The 17,119-nt window shown below is 35.3% G+C and overlaps 1 protein-coding gene across 1 annotated transcript in view; it reads left to right on the top strand.

Annotated features, from left to right (window-relative positions):
* Positions 1-16,739, top strand: part of LOC120539113 (lithostathine-1-beta-like) — a 75,907-nt gene extending 59,168 nt beyond the window's left edge. Inside the window, exons 6-9 of the mRNA XM_039768882.1 lie at positions 847-888; positions 8,465-8,539; positions 11,188-11,521; positions 16,620-16,739. Of these exons, the coding sequence (XP_039624816.1) occupies positions 847-888; positions 8,465-8,539; positions 11,188-11,521; positions 16,620-16,638 (470 nt within the window). The 3' untranslated portion in view covers positions 16,639-16,739. The remainder of the gene's footprint in view (positions 1-846; positions 889-8,464; positions 8,540-11,187; positions 11,522-16,619) is intronic.
* Positions 16,740-17,119: the final 380 nt, after the last annotated feature.

The raw sequence follows: 17,119 nt of genomic DNA, 5'->3' as shown, positions 1-17,119 counted from the left end.
AGTACGGTGTCCATTGTGGGACATCATCATTTTTCAGTTCTCCAAATCAAACATCAGTATTACTTCCTATCATGTGTCAATAGTCATTTAAACGTTTGTCATTTTTTGCTTCTTCAGTCATCAAACATCAGTATTACTCCAAATCATGTATCAGTAGTCACTAATCACTGGTCATATATCACTAATCAGTAATCTCACTACTAACTTATCATTTGTCCCGCTATCACTCATCAGTACTCAGTTTTCACCAATCAGGCGTCATTCGTCGTCATTCTCTGTCTTTTTTTAACTGAGTGTGTGAAATGTAGATTAGTAACATATAAAGGAGCCCTTTGGTTTATTAAATATCAATCAAACACTTTCTATTTGTTACCAATCCTGTATGTGCCGTTGTGTCATTAATGATAGGAAGCGCGATCATTGTAAATAAAATTTGGATTTATTTATGAGTTGGCAAAATCAGACAGTTGTGAGGTAAAAATATGCTTCCTATCTCCTAAATACAAATTAATGTAGTGTACACACAAGATAATCTCTCATACATATGAGTTAATATGTCATACGTAGGATAAATAATCTTATTAATCCTGAACCATAATGTTCATGGCATGTGCAAGCATCCGCTGAAGGTGAATTAATAGTTCAGCGGTTATTTGTAATGAACAGCTGGTTGGGAACAACTAAATTATGCCCTTCTTAGAACAGTAGACTCTTCCTTCTAACACAAACTCTTCACAATGCTGTATATCTAATAGCCCAACTCTCATTCTTACTCATTAAGTCTTATGTAGAGTTTCATGAAATCAACAAATTATGAGAAAACAATTTTATATTTTTGTATTTTAGCCAATTCAAGGGACAACTGCAACAAAAATGGAAACAATTTTGGTAAGTTTATTATATTTTTTTAAATCCTAATAAGGAAGACTCACTGATTTTTTTTAACATTTTTCAAAGGATGGTTTAGTTGACTGAGACATTTCTGTTTTTTCTTCACTGTTCCCTTCAGGCACCTACTCTGTCTTTTAAACTTTACGCATTTATTAGAAGGTATAATTAAATGTCTCTTGTCCTTTATAGCATTGATAGAGCTGTCTACATTTACTGTCCTAGGCTTTTATGTTGTATTTTTCTTTGCACCATTCCCTTGAGATGACCTCCTACTTCTGTGACCAATGACTGCTTTCTTTTGCATGTTGTGATGACAGTCACTAAATTCCTTAGGACACTGCTGACTTAAATTGTACAGAAGGATTGATAAAGTGTACTTTTGTATTTTGTACAATTTGTACAAAGGCGTTTGTAGTTTGTAGATGCCCTGCAGAGCCTAATTCATTGTAATGAGTTTGCTGTTTATTGTAGAAGGCACATGAACAGTATAGTTTAGAAAATGGCACTAAAATGACTTTAAGACTAAGCAGAATTCTTTAAACCAGGGGTATCAATCTTGGCTTCTGGAGGGCTGTAGTGGGTACAGGTTTTCATTGTAGCCACTTCCTTAATTAGTAACCAACTGCTGCTGTTTACACTAAAAGCTGAATGCCTGATGCCAATTGCTAATGTGTCTTTAAATCTCTAATTATTTCATCAGTGTGCATGTCACCCTCCTGTCCTCTCTTGATTTTTCCTATATTACTGCATTGCAACTTCCAATGTTATTGTAACACTAAAATTGTATTTTGAAAATGAGATTTATATTTTTCTTTAATTCTGTACACAAAAGACTCCCTATTAATAACATAAACAACACCATTGCATATTGGCAATAAGGTGTGAACTGTTATTTTTCTCCTCCGACTTGCACTTGACTGCATTTGCACATTGTATTTTACCTCAACAAATCCTATCCTGCTGCTGCAATTGATATTACTGAACATTGTTGCCCAGATGTTAATAGCTGTCTGTCTTCTGCAGACAACTAGAAAATGATCACAAAAATATCACACTTATAATCACTCCCAAATAAACAAATATCAGAAACATGGTACACTATGTGTAAAACTACATCATGTATGATACGTAAAGGCAGATATAACCATTGAGGAACAGTTATTCCTAATGAAATCTTGATGCCTTTTCACACAGTAAATGTCAAACAAATCCAACTATTCTGGTGGCAAATTTTGGATAGCTTCTGATAAAGTTAACAAATACATCGATTCTGGTGATTATTCCTTAATAATTTTGGTTGTTTCATAAATTTGTTTTCAGGTTACCACTCTGAATCTAATGTGTAAACTAAAAGAGTTTATCGATATTTGGAAAAATGTCTGAATTATTTCAAGATCAACGGAGCAAGGCTCTCCCTTTAGCAGAGTTAACAAGGAGTACTTTGTATCACTCTTTGATAAAATTGATCCCCTCTGAATGTTCACATTCGTTTAAGCCAAATCTATTAAATCTTGTGTCAATGTCATCTTCTGTTCCTAGTCTAGTAGAGTACTTGGCTAAGCTGAAAGATACTTGGGATCAGTTTAGGGAGAATCTGCAGACAGCAAGAAATCCTCCCAAGTGGTTTAAGGATTGTCAGCATCAGAAACCCCCAGAGTTTAGGACCGGACATAACGTGTGGCTTGTCATGCATGACATCTGCCTGAGTGTTCCATCCCATAACCTGACTAAATGGTTTATATAGCCATATATCATTTTAAAATGTATTGGTAATTTCTTATAAGTTAGTTCTCCCAGCACGTTTTAGAATTTGTTTAATCTTAAAGTTTGTAGATTAAATCCTGTGCATTCTACCCTGTATTTTCAGTCTGTCATATTGCTGACACCTGTGCAGGTAGATATTAATTATAACAATAATTGTAAGTTTTTGGATTCTTCCTGTAGAGCGGTGACTATGAAATACCTTATTGATTGGCATGGATATGATGCCTCATGGGCTCCTTATCATGATCTAAATAGTCTGTATAACATAAAAATGCATTTATCTTTAAATAAGTTTTTCTTTGGGTTTTTGAAGGTGTTTTTGTGGGGTTTATTAAATAGAGAATTATAATCTTTTCTGGTTTCTAGATAGAGTATTTCACTAAGTCATTTTTTATTTTCTATAGTAATTGTAGTTACTGTGATAACAGCTTGTTTTTTATGAGTGCCTGCGTTTTGCAGGTTTGTTGCCTAGTCAGTCACTAGGAGTGTGGCCTCAGAGGAAGTGTGATAATGTGTCGTTCATACGGTGGTATAAAGGTCAACATCTAAGTTTACAACATTCAAGGGTGTGGATGTTAAAGAAACCTTTGCTTTACAACTTACTCTATTTAAAAATCTCGTCTTTTTATCTTTTATAAAGATTTCAAGCAGCAGCCTTTGTCAGAAGCTCCATGTTTTCTCTGTTTTTCTTTTTGTTTATGAACTTGTTTTATTTGTTACTAGTTTTCATTAAGGTTTGCTTTGATCTGTATTATCACTGATATTAGCCACTACAAATCAAATAGATACATTTTGAAATTCACCAATTATCTGCTGCATGTTTCAATTGCCTTTTGGGCAAGATACAAACTTGGGGAAACCACTGGGAGAACAAAGAGGATCTGAAGATTACCACATGTCTGAAATACCTGATAACAAAACAAATACTGAGAAATTAAAAGCGAGGTGTATTAAATACTCCCATAATTCGCTATTAGCTATACAGTCATGAATATGCTTAAATAGCTCCATTTTACTCTGAAAAGAAGAGGTCAAACAGCAAACAGTAAGATGGCAAGGAATTAGAATCGGTCTGCCATTCATTGTAAAGAGCAATGTTTGATCGCTCTCAAATAAGATGAATGAGCTGTCTGCTCTCATAGCGGGTCATGACACGTACAGGTACTGCGGCATTGCAGGTGTTATGGAGAGCTGGCCTAAGCCTATGTCACATCAGATGACTTTTGCAGCGATTTTCAGTCTTACCCTTCATTTACATAATCTTTGCCAGTCAAAGGCAGTTGGTGATGTGCTCCTGTAAAACCTAATGCACCATACCTATGGACTGAGGCCAAATAGTTTGAGACTGGCTAGGATAAAATCAAACATGTTTGATTTTTCTCTTTGGTTGGAAGGGAGGACTCTTTGCATTCAAGAAACCATTAAGCGTTTAGCAGGCAGTAGAATGTAGCAATGAGGAGGCTGAACGCACTATAGCTATTAGCTCTTCACAAAGCATCATACGTGCTGGCTCCATCACGCAGCATGGGGGCTGTTGACATCAAAAATAAAAGAGAAGCTCATCTGTTTGATGTTTCAAATTTTATGTACCATAACAGAATGGAAAAAAGAAGTAAAAGGCAGAGATTGCTGTTGAACTCACTGCAGTTATTAACACTTCATAGAGTGCCAGCTCCATCGGGCAGCATGCTATTGGCTGTCAGAAATGGAGTAAGCACAATTATGCTGGAAGATTAATGCCCTGTCGGTAAATGTGAAATAGACTGTGATTTTCAGTTATGTAATTTGACACGGTGCCGTGATGACATCATTGATCAGCAAATCTGACACAATTCACAACAAAAAGTCACATAATGCCACACTGGTCTTAAACCCGGTATACCTCACACTATTTAATATTTGACAAATTTCATCTCATTCGAACAGACAGAGAACCATTGCAGTTTGGAGAAAAGGTCATGAGGGGGTCTGGTCACCTACGTGAATGAGGAATGGTGTTAAAGGGAGCATATTGTCTTTAAAGCTACTTTGTAAAATTTCTAATTAAGACTTTGAAATTCTGTCTGTTGGAGTCCATCCTTGTTATTTGCCTAAGGAGACAAGTTACAGCATTCTTTTTGACGTTTATATTCTTTCCTCTGTAGACTCAGCAACAGAAATGATTCACTCTCTTGCCAACACCCTAATGATGAATCATTCTGACCCTGTAATCATATGTGGTGACTTCAACCATATGGATTTGAAAGAAACAATGACAAACTTCCATAAGTGTGTGTCATACTCATGATGGTTTGCCACACAACTGTGTAGATTAGTCTAGTTCCTCCACGTATGAAATTTGCAGTGAGGGATATGCTGGCCTCAATTTATCATAATATTTATGTGATTCAAAACAACCTTTGGTGCATCACAGAGAGCTTTCAATTCTATGATACAAAAATGTAATAAATATACGTCATGTCACTGTCAGCCCTACTATAACCTGTGAAACAAACAGACTGAGATCACTGACAGTTAAAACACATATAACAAAGGGGAAGACAGACAGACAGACAGCTTGTTAGGTGAAGGGATTAGTTTGAAATGTTGAAACAAAACGTTCCTTGAATCAAGTGACTAAGTTAAGTGACCATTCATACTCTCCTTTCAAAACTCATCATATCTTTATTTTGTACCTGTAATATAGAATTTTTATTTCTCAAAGGTTCACTAAACCCTACACTAAGCTTTATGCCTCAGCAATATACCTCTGGAATGGATTCCCTGCTTTTAAAGAGAAATGTTTTATTAACGAGAAGTAGACATTCTAATTTTCTATTTCATTAATATTAATATGAAAAATATGCATGAATAGAAACAAAAACATTTACTGTTTTTATTAAATACAGGGAGTCTCTTCTGTCATTATGGTAATAATCCTCTTCTTGGGTCCCAATATGGAACCAATTTTCTTATTTGGGTCTTCCCATAAAAACATTTATTAAAGTCTGGTCTGACCATATTTGCGTTTGTCTATTATTCAGACATTGTTGAAGATCAAACTTCATTTTTATCAGTATTTATTTCAGAAATTAAAGCAACTCCAAAGGGTTTGCAAACTCGTTTTTTGAAACTATACTTCCATTCTGTCTCCCAGACCTTTCTGTTGAATTCTTTATCTGACCTTTTCTTGGACTGTTTCTACTACTGTCGAACCCACCCATCTTACACAAAATCCTTCTACTTTAAAACAGGGTCTTTGTGTCCTGTTCCTCTTTTAAGGTTTTTAGCTGATAGTGTTGGAAAGGCCTGGTTTGCTGTTATGAAAAGTGAAGAGGTGCCACCAACACAGGTGTAATTCCCCCTTTTCTCACTCTCACTCCTGACACCAGCCATGAGTAATCATATTAATGTGAGACATGGTTACAAATGAAAACTATGAACACTCTACAGAAGACTTTCAGATTTGGGTGGATACAAAGAGTAAAAAGTATAATTATACAACCAAAGATACAATTTCATTGCTGTATAGTCTGCCAACCTAAAACAATGTTGATCCCATCATTTTTACTAATTCTAACATTGTGACAGGAACTCTGCCTGTATATAGCCTTTTACACGGCTCACAGCAGCCATTGACTTTTCATGCTTATTTTGCTGACTGTCCAGTTTAACAGAACTAAACTTACTTTTCTATTTCTAAAATTGGGGACTCCCTACCTGTTTCTGTCCTTTAATCTTGCTCGTAGTGTCATAAATTATCTCATCAGAACTTTGCCTGTACCAAAGAAAGCTGCTGCTCATCAGATAAACTTTTTTATTTAGTAAAAAGAAGAATATTTTGCCTTATTTAGAAAAAAAAATCAAAGAAAGAAAAAAATGTCTTCAAGAGTAACCCTTAGAAGGGCTTATATGAGGGTGCCTTATCATTTAGGGAGCTAGTAAGGTATTTTAGTCTTGGGATATTCATATGTTAGACATCTGGCAGAATCTTGTAGAGGGGCCCCAAAGTGCAAGTGATAGAAAATTTAAATGCTGAAAATGTGAGGAGTACTAGCACAAAGAGGTAACATCTGCAAAATCAAAGGGGTGGCAGCATTATCAGTTAAAAATCATACAAATCTGGAGGCCTGGAGCATTAAGAAGGGTCTCTTACAAAACCAGCACCAATTGAACAAATTCAAAATTAGGGAAGAATGATGATTGGTGGAAAGTTGTTGGAACAAATCATGTGGCTTTGATGACAAATTTCTTTACAGTATGTGTCAGTACTGGAGAGAAACATTTAAAAATTTGGTGTTGGCACTGATTCTATCATTCCAGTTTAATAAAATAAGCTACAGTTATATTGATATGGGCATTGCTGGAAGTATCCATTCATCAAGTTGGGTAATAACTGAAGAAATATAGAAACCAATCATAGTTTGAATGTTTTCTCTTCTCATGCTCACTTATAACAGGTTGAAACATCTTTTTGAGCTGTTATATGAAATTCTGACACCAAACTTGCATTCTCACCACCCGCACACAATATTCAGAACTCTGACGGACTGCATGCTAGTCTCATTTTGCTGACCAATTTAGTTATTCCATCTCTTTACATTCGAAACAATCAATAAGAGAGTATGTTTGTGTTTGAGAAATCTATCCTAAAATAATTGCATTTTAATTGCAGGAGTGTTTCCCTGCCTATTATCGTGAGTTTTTCAAAAGTGTATGGCAAGAGGTGTGTGCACATTCACAATAATTTGGGGAGAATACTGGTGAGGCAGTAGAATCTGTGGCACCCCCTTATGGTCACAGATGGTGTATTCGGTAGAATTTTCTGGCTGTCTGGTTGCCAGGGACCGGCAAAATAAAATTGTTTTAGCAAAATCCCACGACCAGTACAGGAAGACAGTCCCGGGTTCAAGTAAACGTTTTTTTATTCACAAAATACCTTTTTGCAATCCACATCACAATGTTCAATTCACGATTCATCTCCTCCAGGTGAGCCTCGCCCTTTGCTTCCCAACTCTGACTCAACTAGGGAAGGCTGGATGGCTTCCTCTTATGTTGAATCTAGAAGTCCTTCCAGTACCAGGGCAGAGCCCAATGGGAACACTTCATAGTCAAGTCCTTCTCTCTGCAGCACCCTTAGGCAGCAAACAAGGAACCCTACAGAGTTGTCCCTCAGGACTACAAATACCATGGGTCCCTGTGGGTGCCCATACTGGATAAACGGAGCACTGCCATCTACTGTACTTGGGGAGTAACCACTCCTGATAAAAAACTCCCCCCATCCTTTAATTTCCCCCTAGAGCTGCGATAATAATCCAGGCCTATCGCGGGTAAGTTATACCTGTTCTCATGTTGTCCTTCCTTTATGGCATCTCAGCCAGGCAAGGATCCACCTTCTGACCCAGTCGGGATGCCAGTCCATCCACCATGGTGCTTACATTATCTTTTCCATATTTTTTACTTCACCATTTAATACTATCACCCCTAAGACATTGGTGCATATCAACTCTTTTAATTGTCTATACCACTTGCTCTTGACGGTTATAAACAATTGTATTTGAGCTTAATTATTATTGAATTATTATCAAAACAACACTGCACAATAATTCTTTAATGTAATTTATTGAATTCTGTTTAATAGTTTGAATTTAATTTGCACTATTAATTTCAGAAGTAATATTTTAAACACTCTTTTATGATCTATTACCATTCCCTAATATTGTATTTTTAGGGCTCATGTAATGCCAAGAGATGCCCCCATGATAATATTTATATTTAAATTTTTTACTTTGTGAACAATTATGAATTGTTTTTCTCAATTTTGTTTCAGAGCTTCTTTCATCATCTGGCAACAATTACATACGTAGTATCTTCTCAGTGGATAATGGTGATTCTTCTCAAACAGGTAGATACATGCACAAAAACATTACTGATGGAAGGTTTAAAGAGCAAAACCTATATGAAGGACCACAGAGAGATTGGCATATCTTGGGCGTCTTGGTCTGGTTCCTGCCTTGTGCCTAGTGTTGCTGCAAATGGCCCTGGTTTCACAACTCTGGACTGGATTAAGCAGGTTTTGGAATGTTTTTGTTTTACAGTATAATATAAAGAGTGCTGTGATCAGGTGTGTCACAAGTTCAATTTTCTTTCTCAGTATTCAGTTAATAAGTTATTAGAGAACACATCCTGATGTTAAGGAATCAATGACTCATGTCACAAATAATCATTAATAAATTAGAGCAAAGCATCAGGGATCATTTTGTTTTAGATTTTGGATTCTTCAGCATTATTTTTCAGATAAAAGTATACTGTATTTTAAGTGTGTTTTTTGTGGCAACAGCTCGCCTTCCTGTTACGTTTTTTTTCAAGGACTTTATCAATAAAATAATGATAGATATTAACAGCAAGAAAAGAAACTTTAGTCAAATTATACTCAATATGGAAGTACTCGATGAGCTCCTAATAATATTGACCTGAAACTACTTGTGGAGTTATCACTTAAACCACTTCTGGGATCAGGAATGCCTCCTGTTTCAATTCTACAAGAGTTCTGTCTCGTAAGTCAAGGCGTCCACTAGAATCCTGTCCCAGTTACCCGTTAAAAGGGACAGAAACCCTCTAGGCAGCCTTCCATCATAATGATTATGAAGTGGCCACATATAAAATAATGAGCCTCCCTGCTGTCACCTATTGAAATGGAGAACTCCTACAGTTCTACCCATCAGTCTCATTTTCCTTATACATTATTTCTGTGCTCTTTAAGTTATTGTCTTTGAAGCATTCCTTATAAACATATGTTGTAACAGCCCACAGTAGTAGTCCTTTCAGTTTCCCAACTAACTTTTTTTACTTGCAACTTTGGTTGAACTTCACATAATATGGGATTTTCTTTCATAGTTTATAGGAAATTACTTTAGACTTTTTCAAAGCACATACAGTTAAAAATAGAAGCTCCTCAATATTGTGTTCTTTATTCCTTTTATTTTATACAACAATGATCAATGTCATGTAATGTCACTTACTAATCCACTTAATCCAGAACAGGGTCATGGGGGGCTTGAACCTATCCCAGCTAGCATAGAACACAAGGCAGGGACAGGGCGCCAGTCCATCACAAACAAACACGTACGCTATGGCCAAACTGGCATTTCCCATCCACCTGACCTGCATGTTTTTTCCACATTTGGAGGAAACGGAGCACCTGGTGGAAACTCACACAGACACAGGTAGAACATGCAAACACTGCACAGGGAGGACCCTGAACGTGAACAATGGCCTCTTACTGTGAGGCACCAGACTACCAATGCACCACTGTGCCGCCCATTGATCAATGTTAAGTTATTAAGTATGCAGGTGATATTATGGTGATAGGACACATATACAATATGGAGATGATAAAAGCCATTACTAAATTATCTGCTTGATTTAATCTACTGCAATCATCTTTCAATAGCATTGTTAAAAATACTGTGACTTTCGCAAATAGACATCTTTATGTTCTCTCTCATAGTTCTTCAAGAGAAGGTAGAAATGGTGTCCGATTTTAAATATATGGAGAATGTATTTATAATATTATAATTAGAATATTATTTATAAAGGCAATCAATGCCTTTTTTAATATAAAGTCAAGACAAAGATCTCATGCGTTATACAGATTTACTCTTTCCTCTACAGTATGTCATTCAAATAGTTGATTACATTATTTTGTTTTGTTGTTCATCTATAACTCCACCACTCATCAAACCAGCATAGTTCATTTTTTGGTCAGAGGGTGAGAGCATTTTTTGACTATATTTAGCATGGAGCAAAACTAAACCTTGGGCAGGATTGATGCCATTTCATCATCATTCATTATCAGTTGCTTAACCACCTCTGAAGACTGGCTTAAAATCCCAACCACACAATCTGCAGGATTTGTTTGTGCTCCAATGTCCACATGGGTTTTTCTCCAGATACCTCTCCCTACCCTGACCCTAAAGTGGATTAACTGGGTTCAAAAAATGAACGGACAGGCTCAAATACTAAAAAAAAAAGATATGGCAATACTTTTTAATTATTCCACCACATTGAAATAAGGTGCATACATAATGGGCCAAAGGAATGCATTAAATTGTCTAAAGCCGTTATTTTACTAAACAAAAATTACAACTAAAATGACCAAAACACTAAGAAAATAAAATACCTCTAAGGAGATAGCTAAAGAGACAACTCAGATTTGAATTTCTGTGTTGTGCCCAACATAATCAATAGTTCAATCAATGAGATGTCAAAATTTCTTTAATCTGATAAAATTAATACTTATTAAAAGAAATGTAACTGCAAGTCAATAGACAACTTACCACAAAAAAAAACAAAACAGGAATAATGCATAAAAATATACAGTAAGTGTGTCAAATAAGTTAATGATGTTGGCTTCACAGTCTCTAAATTGTTTAATCCAAATATTTTGACTCAGAAGTGCAGAGAATTATCTCAGCAACACCAGGAATGAGTCAGGAGTGAATCAAATGTAATAATATTTGACTTGTGATTTAATGTTTTTCTTTTCTTTAGGATTCAGCCCACTTTTTTCTTGTGTTGTTGCACAACTTCATTTTGTGTCTAATAATTTGACCTGGGCTGATGCACAGAACTACTGCAGGACTAACTACACTGACCTGGTAACTATTAAAAAAGAAAATGAAACTCAGTCGCTTTTAAACATCTCAGGAAAACAAGAATTTTGGATCGGGCTGAAACGTTACAATGACAACTGGCAGTGGTCAAATAAGGACGAAGTTACATATTCAAAGTGGAAAAGAGATTTCTTCTGCGCTTTTGTCCAGTCTGATGGCTCCTGGAATGATACATTCTGTCATGAAAAATTTTACTTTCATGTGCTACAAAGGTAAAGTATCTATAATAAAAATGTCAACAGGATTGGCTCTACCATACAGTATAGGCAAAATAGGAGGATACCAAGGGTGGCAAAAGATTTTGAGTCAGAGTGGCAGGCATTTTTTTAACATTACAATCTCAACCTAGAAATACGGTGACTTTGCAGAACACCAAAAGGGAACCCCCCGCCTCCTCCAAAATAAGTGCCAGATGCTTGAGCCGGGAGTGAGTGATATTAATTAAATGATTTGGAAAACCTGTTGATTCAAACCAAAAGTGACCTTTTCTTCAACTATTAATTTTATCTAAATATTTGTAATAGTAAATAATGTGGTCAAGTAAAGATATATTTATTGCAAAAAAATTACAACAAATAAAATTCTGAGACCTACAGTGCAGTTTTAATAACTGTATATAATTTAAACATTTATTACTTTACAACAGCTGTAAAGTGTGACCTTTGACAAGTTAAAAATTGAAGTATTTTAGGTTTGTAGCCTGATGGGTAGGATCACTGAGCAAGAATTATGAATATCACATGAAATAATAAGGTCAATGAAACCTTACACTGAATTCCTGCTCTCATGTATACTACTTGATTCTTAACAGAAACTAATAATATTAATTAAGCATACTTACAAGGTTCCTGGCATCTTAGTTTTATATAAAATCAAAGGGAATTGTGCTCAGATAAGGATGCACAGAAATAGTCTGGTTGATTCAGGCACCTCAGATATCACTGTAGGACAAATTAGCCTTGTGCTTTTTGCTGGGCTGAGCTAAACCAAGACCCTTCTACATTTCAATTATTACTTGTTAACTAGCTTTCTGCTTTCGATCTGTCAACAGTGTTAAACAAAATTAATTAACCTCTTTGCTGACTTTGCCATTCAGGGTGCCAGACCATTACAGATGGATCAACCATGTCAGAAAATGACTCAGGTAGCAGATCTTAAAAGTTCATTTATTTTATTTGTTCAGGAGTGCAGCAAAAGACACGCACTGAACCTTTTAATTTTGATATTCTAAGTGTAGGTCTTATCTTTATTGGCTTCCATTGAGAACTACATAAGACAAAATATCAGCAAGTCAAACATATACCTCACTGAAGTAGTTTATTATATATATTGTATATAAAATATAATTATAGAAATTATGTGATAATTATTTACTGTGTGCATATCTCTTATGTCTCATTGATACATAGCTCTCATGAAAAGAGAATATGCTTTAGTGTTTCAGTTAATGTATTAATGAATATATTCATCAAATTCTCATGATTCCAATCTGAAAAGGATACAATAGTACTGTTCTAAATATTGAGAAATAGTAGTACATCAAATATGTTAAAGCTTACTTTAATGCAAAAGTTGTATTAACATCATTCTATTTAGACAAGAGATCTGCATACATTATAAATAGGAATTTGTCTGATTAAAATTATTTTTTATTTGTGAAATAGAATTGTTAAGAGCGCAAGTTAAGCAATAAACAGGAAACACAGTTCACATTTAAGTTCAGTAATATTATTATAACCAGTTGGGGGAATCCCAAACAACAGTTCTGGGGGATAACGCATTAAAAGTAACAAATGTTTTGCAGTCAAATTACTTTTTAAAGTAAATGAGTAACATAATGTAAAACATATTTTATTGAAGCAAAAATAACTGCATTACTTAAGAAAACAGATATGCATATACTTATTTTTTAAATGTTTCCGGGGCACCATAATGCTGTATTTACACGAGGTGATAGAGCTTGTCAGGCGCACTGTGAGGTAAACATGCCATGGCTCCAAACACCACTTTTAACATGTCGCAGTGCTACTTAAATTGACTGCAAATCCCAGCAGCTCCAGGTGTACTACGCCATTCAGCAGCTTTGATTGTTGCTGCAGGGGTTGATGGGAGAAATAAGATATTGTGCAAAATTTAAAAGTGAATATTAAGAAGTAGGAGAATCACAATCATTTGGTGTTGTTTCATTTCAGACCTGCCTCACAATATGATCCTTTTCTGGTAGCCCAGTCATTTCAAGGAGAAACTATTCTTTACAACTACGTCTGAAAATGTTTGGCAAGATGTTGTTGGAAAAAATGTCTAGCTCATCTGGATGTGGAGGCACAATGTGGAGCCTCATTCTTCTTTAGTTACCTGTCCTCTATCACACTTTAGAATCAACAAGTCCACATTTAGACTGTGCAGCTACTGGGCTCTTCCTCATCCTCAAATACTACCATCACATATCCTGATCCCCACTCCATCTTGTTAGTAGCACAGGCCAATATGTAAGTGGATGAAGTTTTTGGAGCAAATAAGGCATTTTTTTTGCATTTTATTGCTATAAATATGAAATGCTTATACTTTTGTCATGTTGTTTATCTGCACCATCCTTTCCCTTCTTAATGCATGTTTCTCTGTGAGCCATCTAAAGTTTTAAGTTGGAAGGAAGTTGATAATGCATTCCTGTAAAACTGCATACACTAAAGAAATTATTTATGGACAATTATTTGGATATTTTAAAATGAAATACATATTTTATATGAAGTAAATTACATTTTTATTTGTCTACTTTTAATTCATTTTTATCTGGCAATCTGGCAAATTTTGGTGAGTGAGTCTGGACAGGAACAAAATTTGACCACAGGCCATCCCCACTTATAAATACATTTAAAGTGAGCCTTTTTTTTTGGTAAAAGTATTGATTTCTGGGTAACCAATAAGCGCCATTTTTCATTTTCCTACCTGCTATATCCAGTTCAAGTCTGGAGGAGCTCTGTCTGTCTAGAGCTGTGAAGCAATCACCCTCAGAGCCATGGACAGTGACAGGCTACAATAAACAACACTCAAAGAAGAGGTGGATATGAAAATTTGCAAAACTTAACAAATACTCAGGATTTGACATTAGGCTCTTAAATAAAATAGTGTTTTATTTTAAATTTACATCTAGTTTCTCTTTTCATTCCATCATTAAATACACCATCATTTAACACCTGATTTTTAAACCTGCTATTCGTAACTATCAAGTCACCATTACATTAATCTAGAAGCTTCATATATGAAAAAAGTATTTATTTGAATTTACTTATATTAAACTTGGTAACATCTCCTTTTTAACAGCACACCCCACATTTGTGACTATAGAAACAATACTATTGACTAAAGCACTTTGAAGCAGGAAGGTAACCCATTAAATATTTCTTAGAAAAAATTATTTAAATTAATAACCGCACACTATGATGGCATTTTATAAATTCCCAAATTAAGTGTTTTTTCTGAACAAGTGACCCCAGGCTGATATATGATTATTGTGAAGTAATTGTAAGAGTTTGCCAAAATACAAATACAGCCCAGTGTAGAACTTTAGCAGCTATGGTTTGGAGAGTTCACAAATATCTCAGATGCATTGCCATAACTGCAGTGCAATAATTTTTATGCATATGTATAGCTTGTCAGCAACTATTATCCTGCATGTACAGAGTTTCAACACCAGGTGCTGTGCTATGAGAGCCCATAACTTTTTCAGATGATTGCTTTGGGCCATATTTAAACTCTAATCAGCTGTGTACAAGTAAAGGTCAGTCCTGTCCACACTCCTAATGTCCCATCATCTACAAATAAATGCAGAAAAAAGGATGAGAATGAAAAGTTTTATTAATAAGTTGATAATATTTAATATTAATATTTCATATTTTCTTTAGCATAGTGCATTAGATATCTTTATGTCCACCTTCCTTTCTGTCTCACAATCTTGAAGTGACAGATATGCCAGTAAATGTAGACGTGAATTGCTGATTAGTGCAGGAGACAAGCATTGTTTTGCATAAGAATGGGGCGTCTCTTTTCTGTTTGAAGACAGCCTAAAGAAAAATGTATTTAGAAAGCAGACAAACATCAATAAAGCTTCACATAAACTTTCATTCAGGGAGCTAGAGTTAATGTTATGTCTGGTTTTATAATAGTGTTACAAGACATTGTGACCTGTTTGAAAAAGCATTAAGCAATACAATATTATCTAAATAAATAATTTTTTTAATGAAATATTATTCAGTTTGTGAGTAATTGTGAGTTTGCATGTGCTCCCCGTGTCTGCGTGGGTTTCCTCCGGGTACTCCGGTTTCCTCCCACAGTCTAAAGACATACAGGTTAGGTGCATTGGCAATTCTAAATTGTCCCTAGTGTGTGCCACCCTGGGTTGGCCCCTGGGGTCCGTTTCCTGCCTTGCGCCCTGTGTTGGCTGGGATTGGCTCCAGTAGACCACCGTGACCCTGTAGTTAGGATATAGCGGGTTGGATAATGGATGGATGGATGGATGAGTAATTGTGCCCTACTGCTTCAATATTACTTTTAGAGGTAATAAAATATGCTCTGTTAGTTGCTCTTTGTGCTATGTTTACCTGTGTACCTATGTACACCTAAAAATTAGAAAAAAGCACAATAGGTCAATAAAAATCATTTTAGAGATATTTTTGTTGTGTTGTCACAAAGGCACAAACAAGCTGTCACCCTGCAGAGCTAATGGCCTTCTCCAGGAGCCCGGGCTTTTCTTGGATAGGAGGAATGTGATGTCATAATACTTCCTGTGACTCACTGACTTTGATTATATCATATTACTTGTACTGTATACAGTAATAATAATAATAATAATAATAATAATAATAATAATAATATGTTTTATTTGTCTCACTACATTCCATTGCTTAAGTATAAAATTGCACAAAGAAAAAAGTAGAACGGTGGACAAATTTTATCATAACTATGAATAATGCTTTTATAGGAGCTGTAGGAGGAAGGATATACAGTAAGTGATGACATCAAACTTGTTTAACCAATCGTCTGTACTTATGGTGACCAAACATAAACAAAGCTGAGATCAAATAAATCAAGAAATATCAACAGCGTGTTGCTACATGCTGTAATGGACATACTTAATTTTGATTAAAAAAATAATCTTCAAAACTCCTCCTAAAACTGTTTCTTAATCTTGTGATGCATTAAAATAACAAATATTTAATATAGACAATATTAATCCATAACATTGTGCTTTCATGCCTTTTAGTGGTTTTATTTGTCATAAATGCAGTTACATTCTGTATTCTGTATTTACAGAAACAAACAACATCAGTAGGAGGTATTTCTGGATAAATGAGAGTGTGATGTGGAGCAGAGCTCAGAACTACTGCCGAGTGAACTACAAAGACCTGGTCAGTATAAGAAATGAAAGTGAAAATGAGGAGATAAAGAACAAATCACAGGGTACTCCCTTCTGGATTGGCCTGTTCAATAACCCTTGGAAATGGTCTGATGGAGGAAATTCAACATTTCGAAACTGGAGTGTTGACAATCCAGATAATTATAATCATAATGAAAAGTGTGTGGAAATTAACTATCAAGAAAATGGAGGAATGGATGGAATGATGCTGACTGTAATTCACAAAAGTCATTTTTCTGCAACAGTAAGGATATCATTTATCTCTTGTGTTAGAAAAGATATTTCTCACTCAAAAGTAAATTTAATATTTAATCAAACAGTGAATATGTAAATTTGTTTAAAATATTTCTTAGGCTCATGTGGACCCTCATCACAACAGTATGTGTCACAACAGCTA

The sequence above is a fragment of the Polypterus senegalus genome, chromosome 11, assembly GCF_016835505.1.
Source record: "Polypterus senegalus isolate Bchr_013 chromosome 11, ASM1683550v1, whole genome shotgun sequence".
NCBI classification, from domain to species: domain Eukaryota; kingdom Metazoa; phylum Chordata; class Cladistia; order Polypteriformes; family Polypteridae; genus Polypterus; species Polypterus senegalus.
This window is presented reverse-complemented; position numbering and strand designations above follow the sequence as displayed.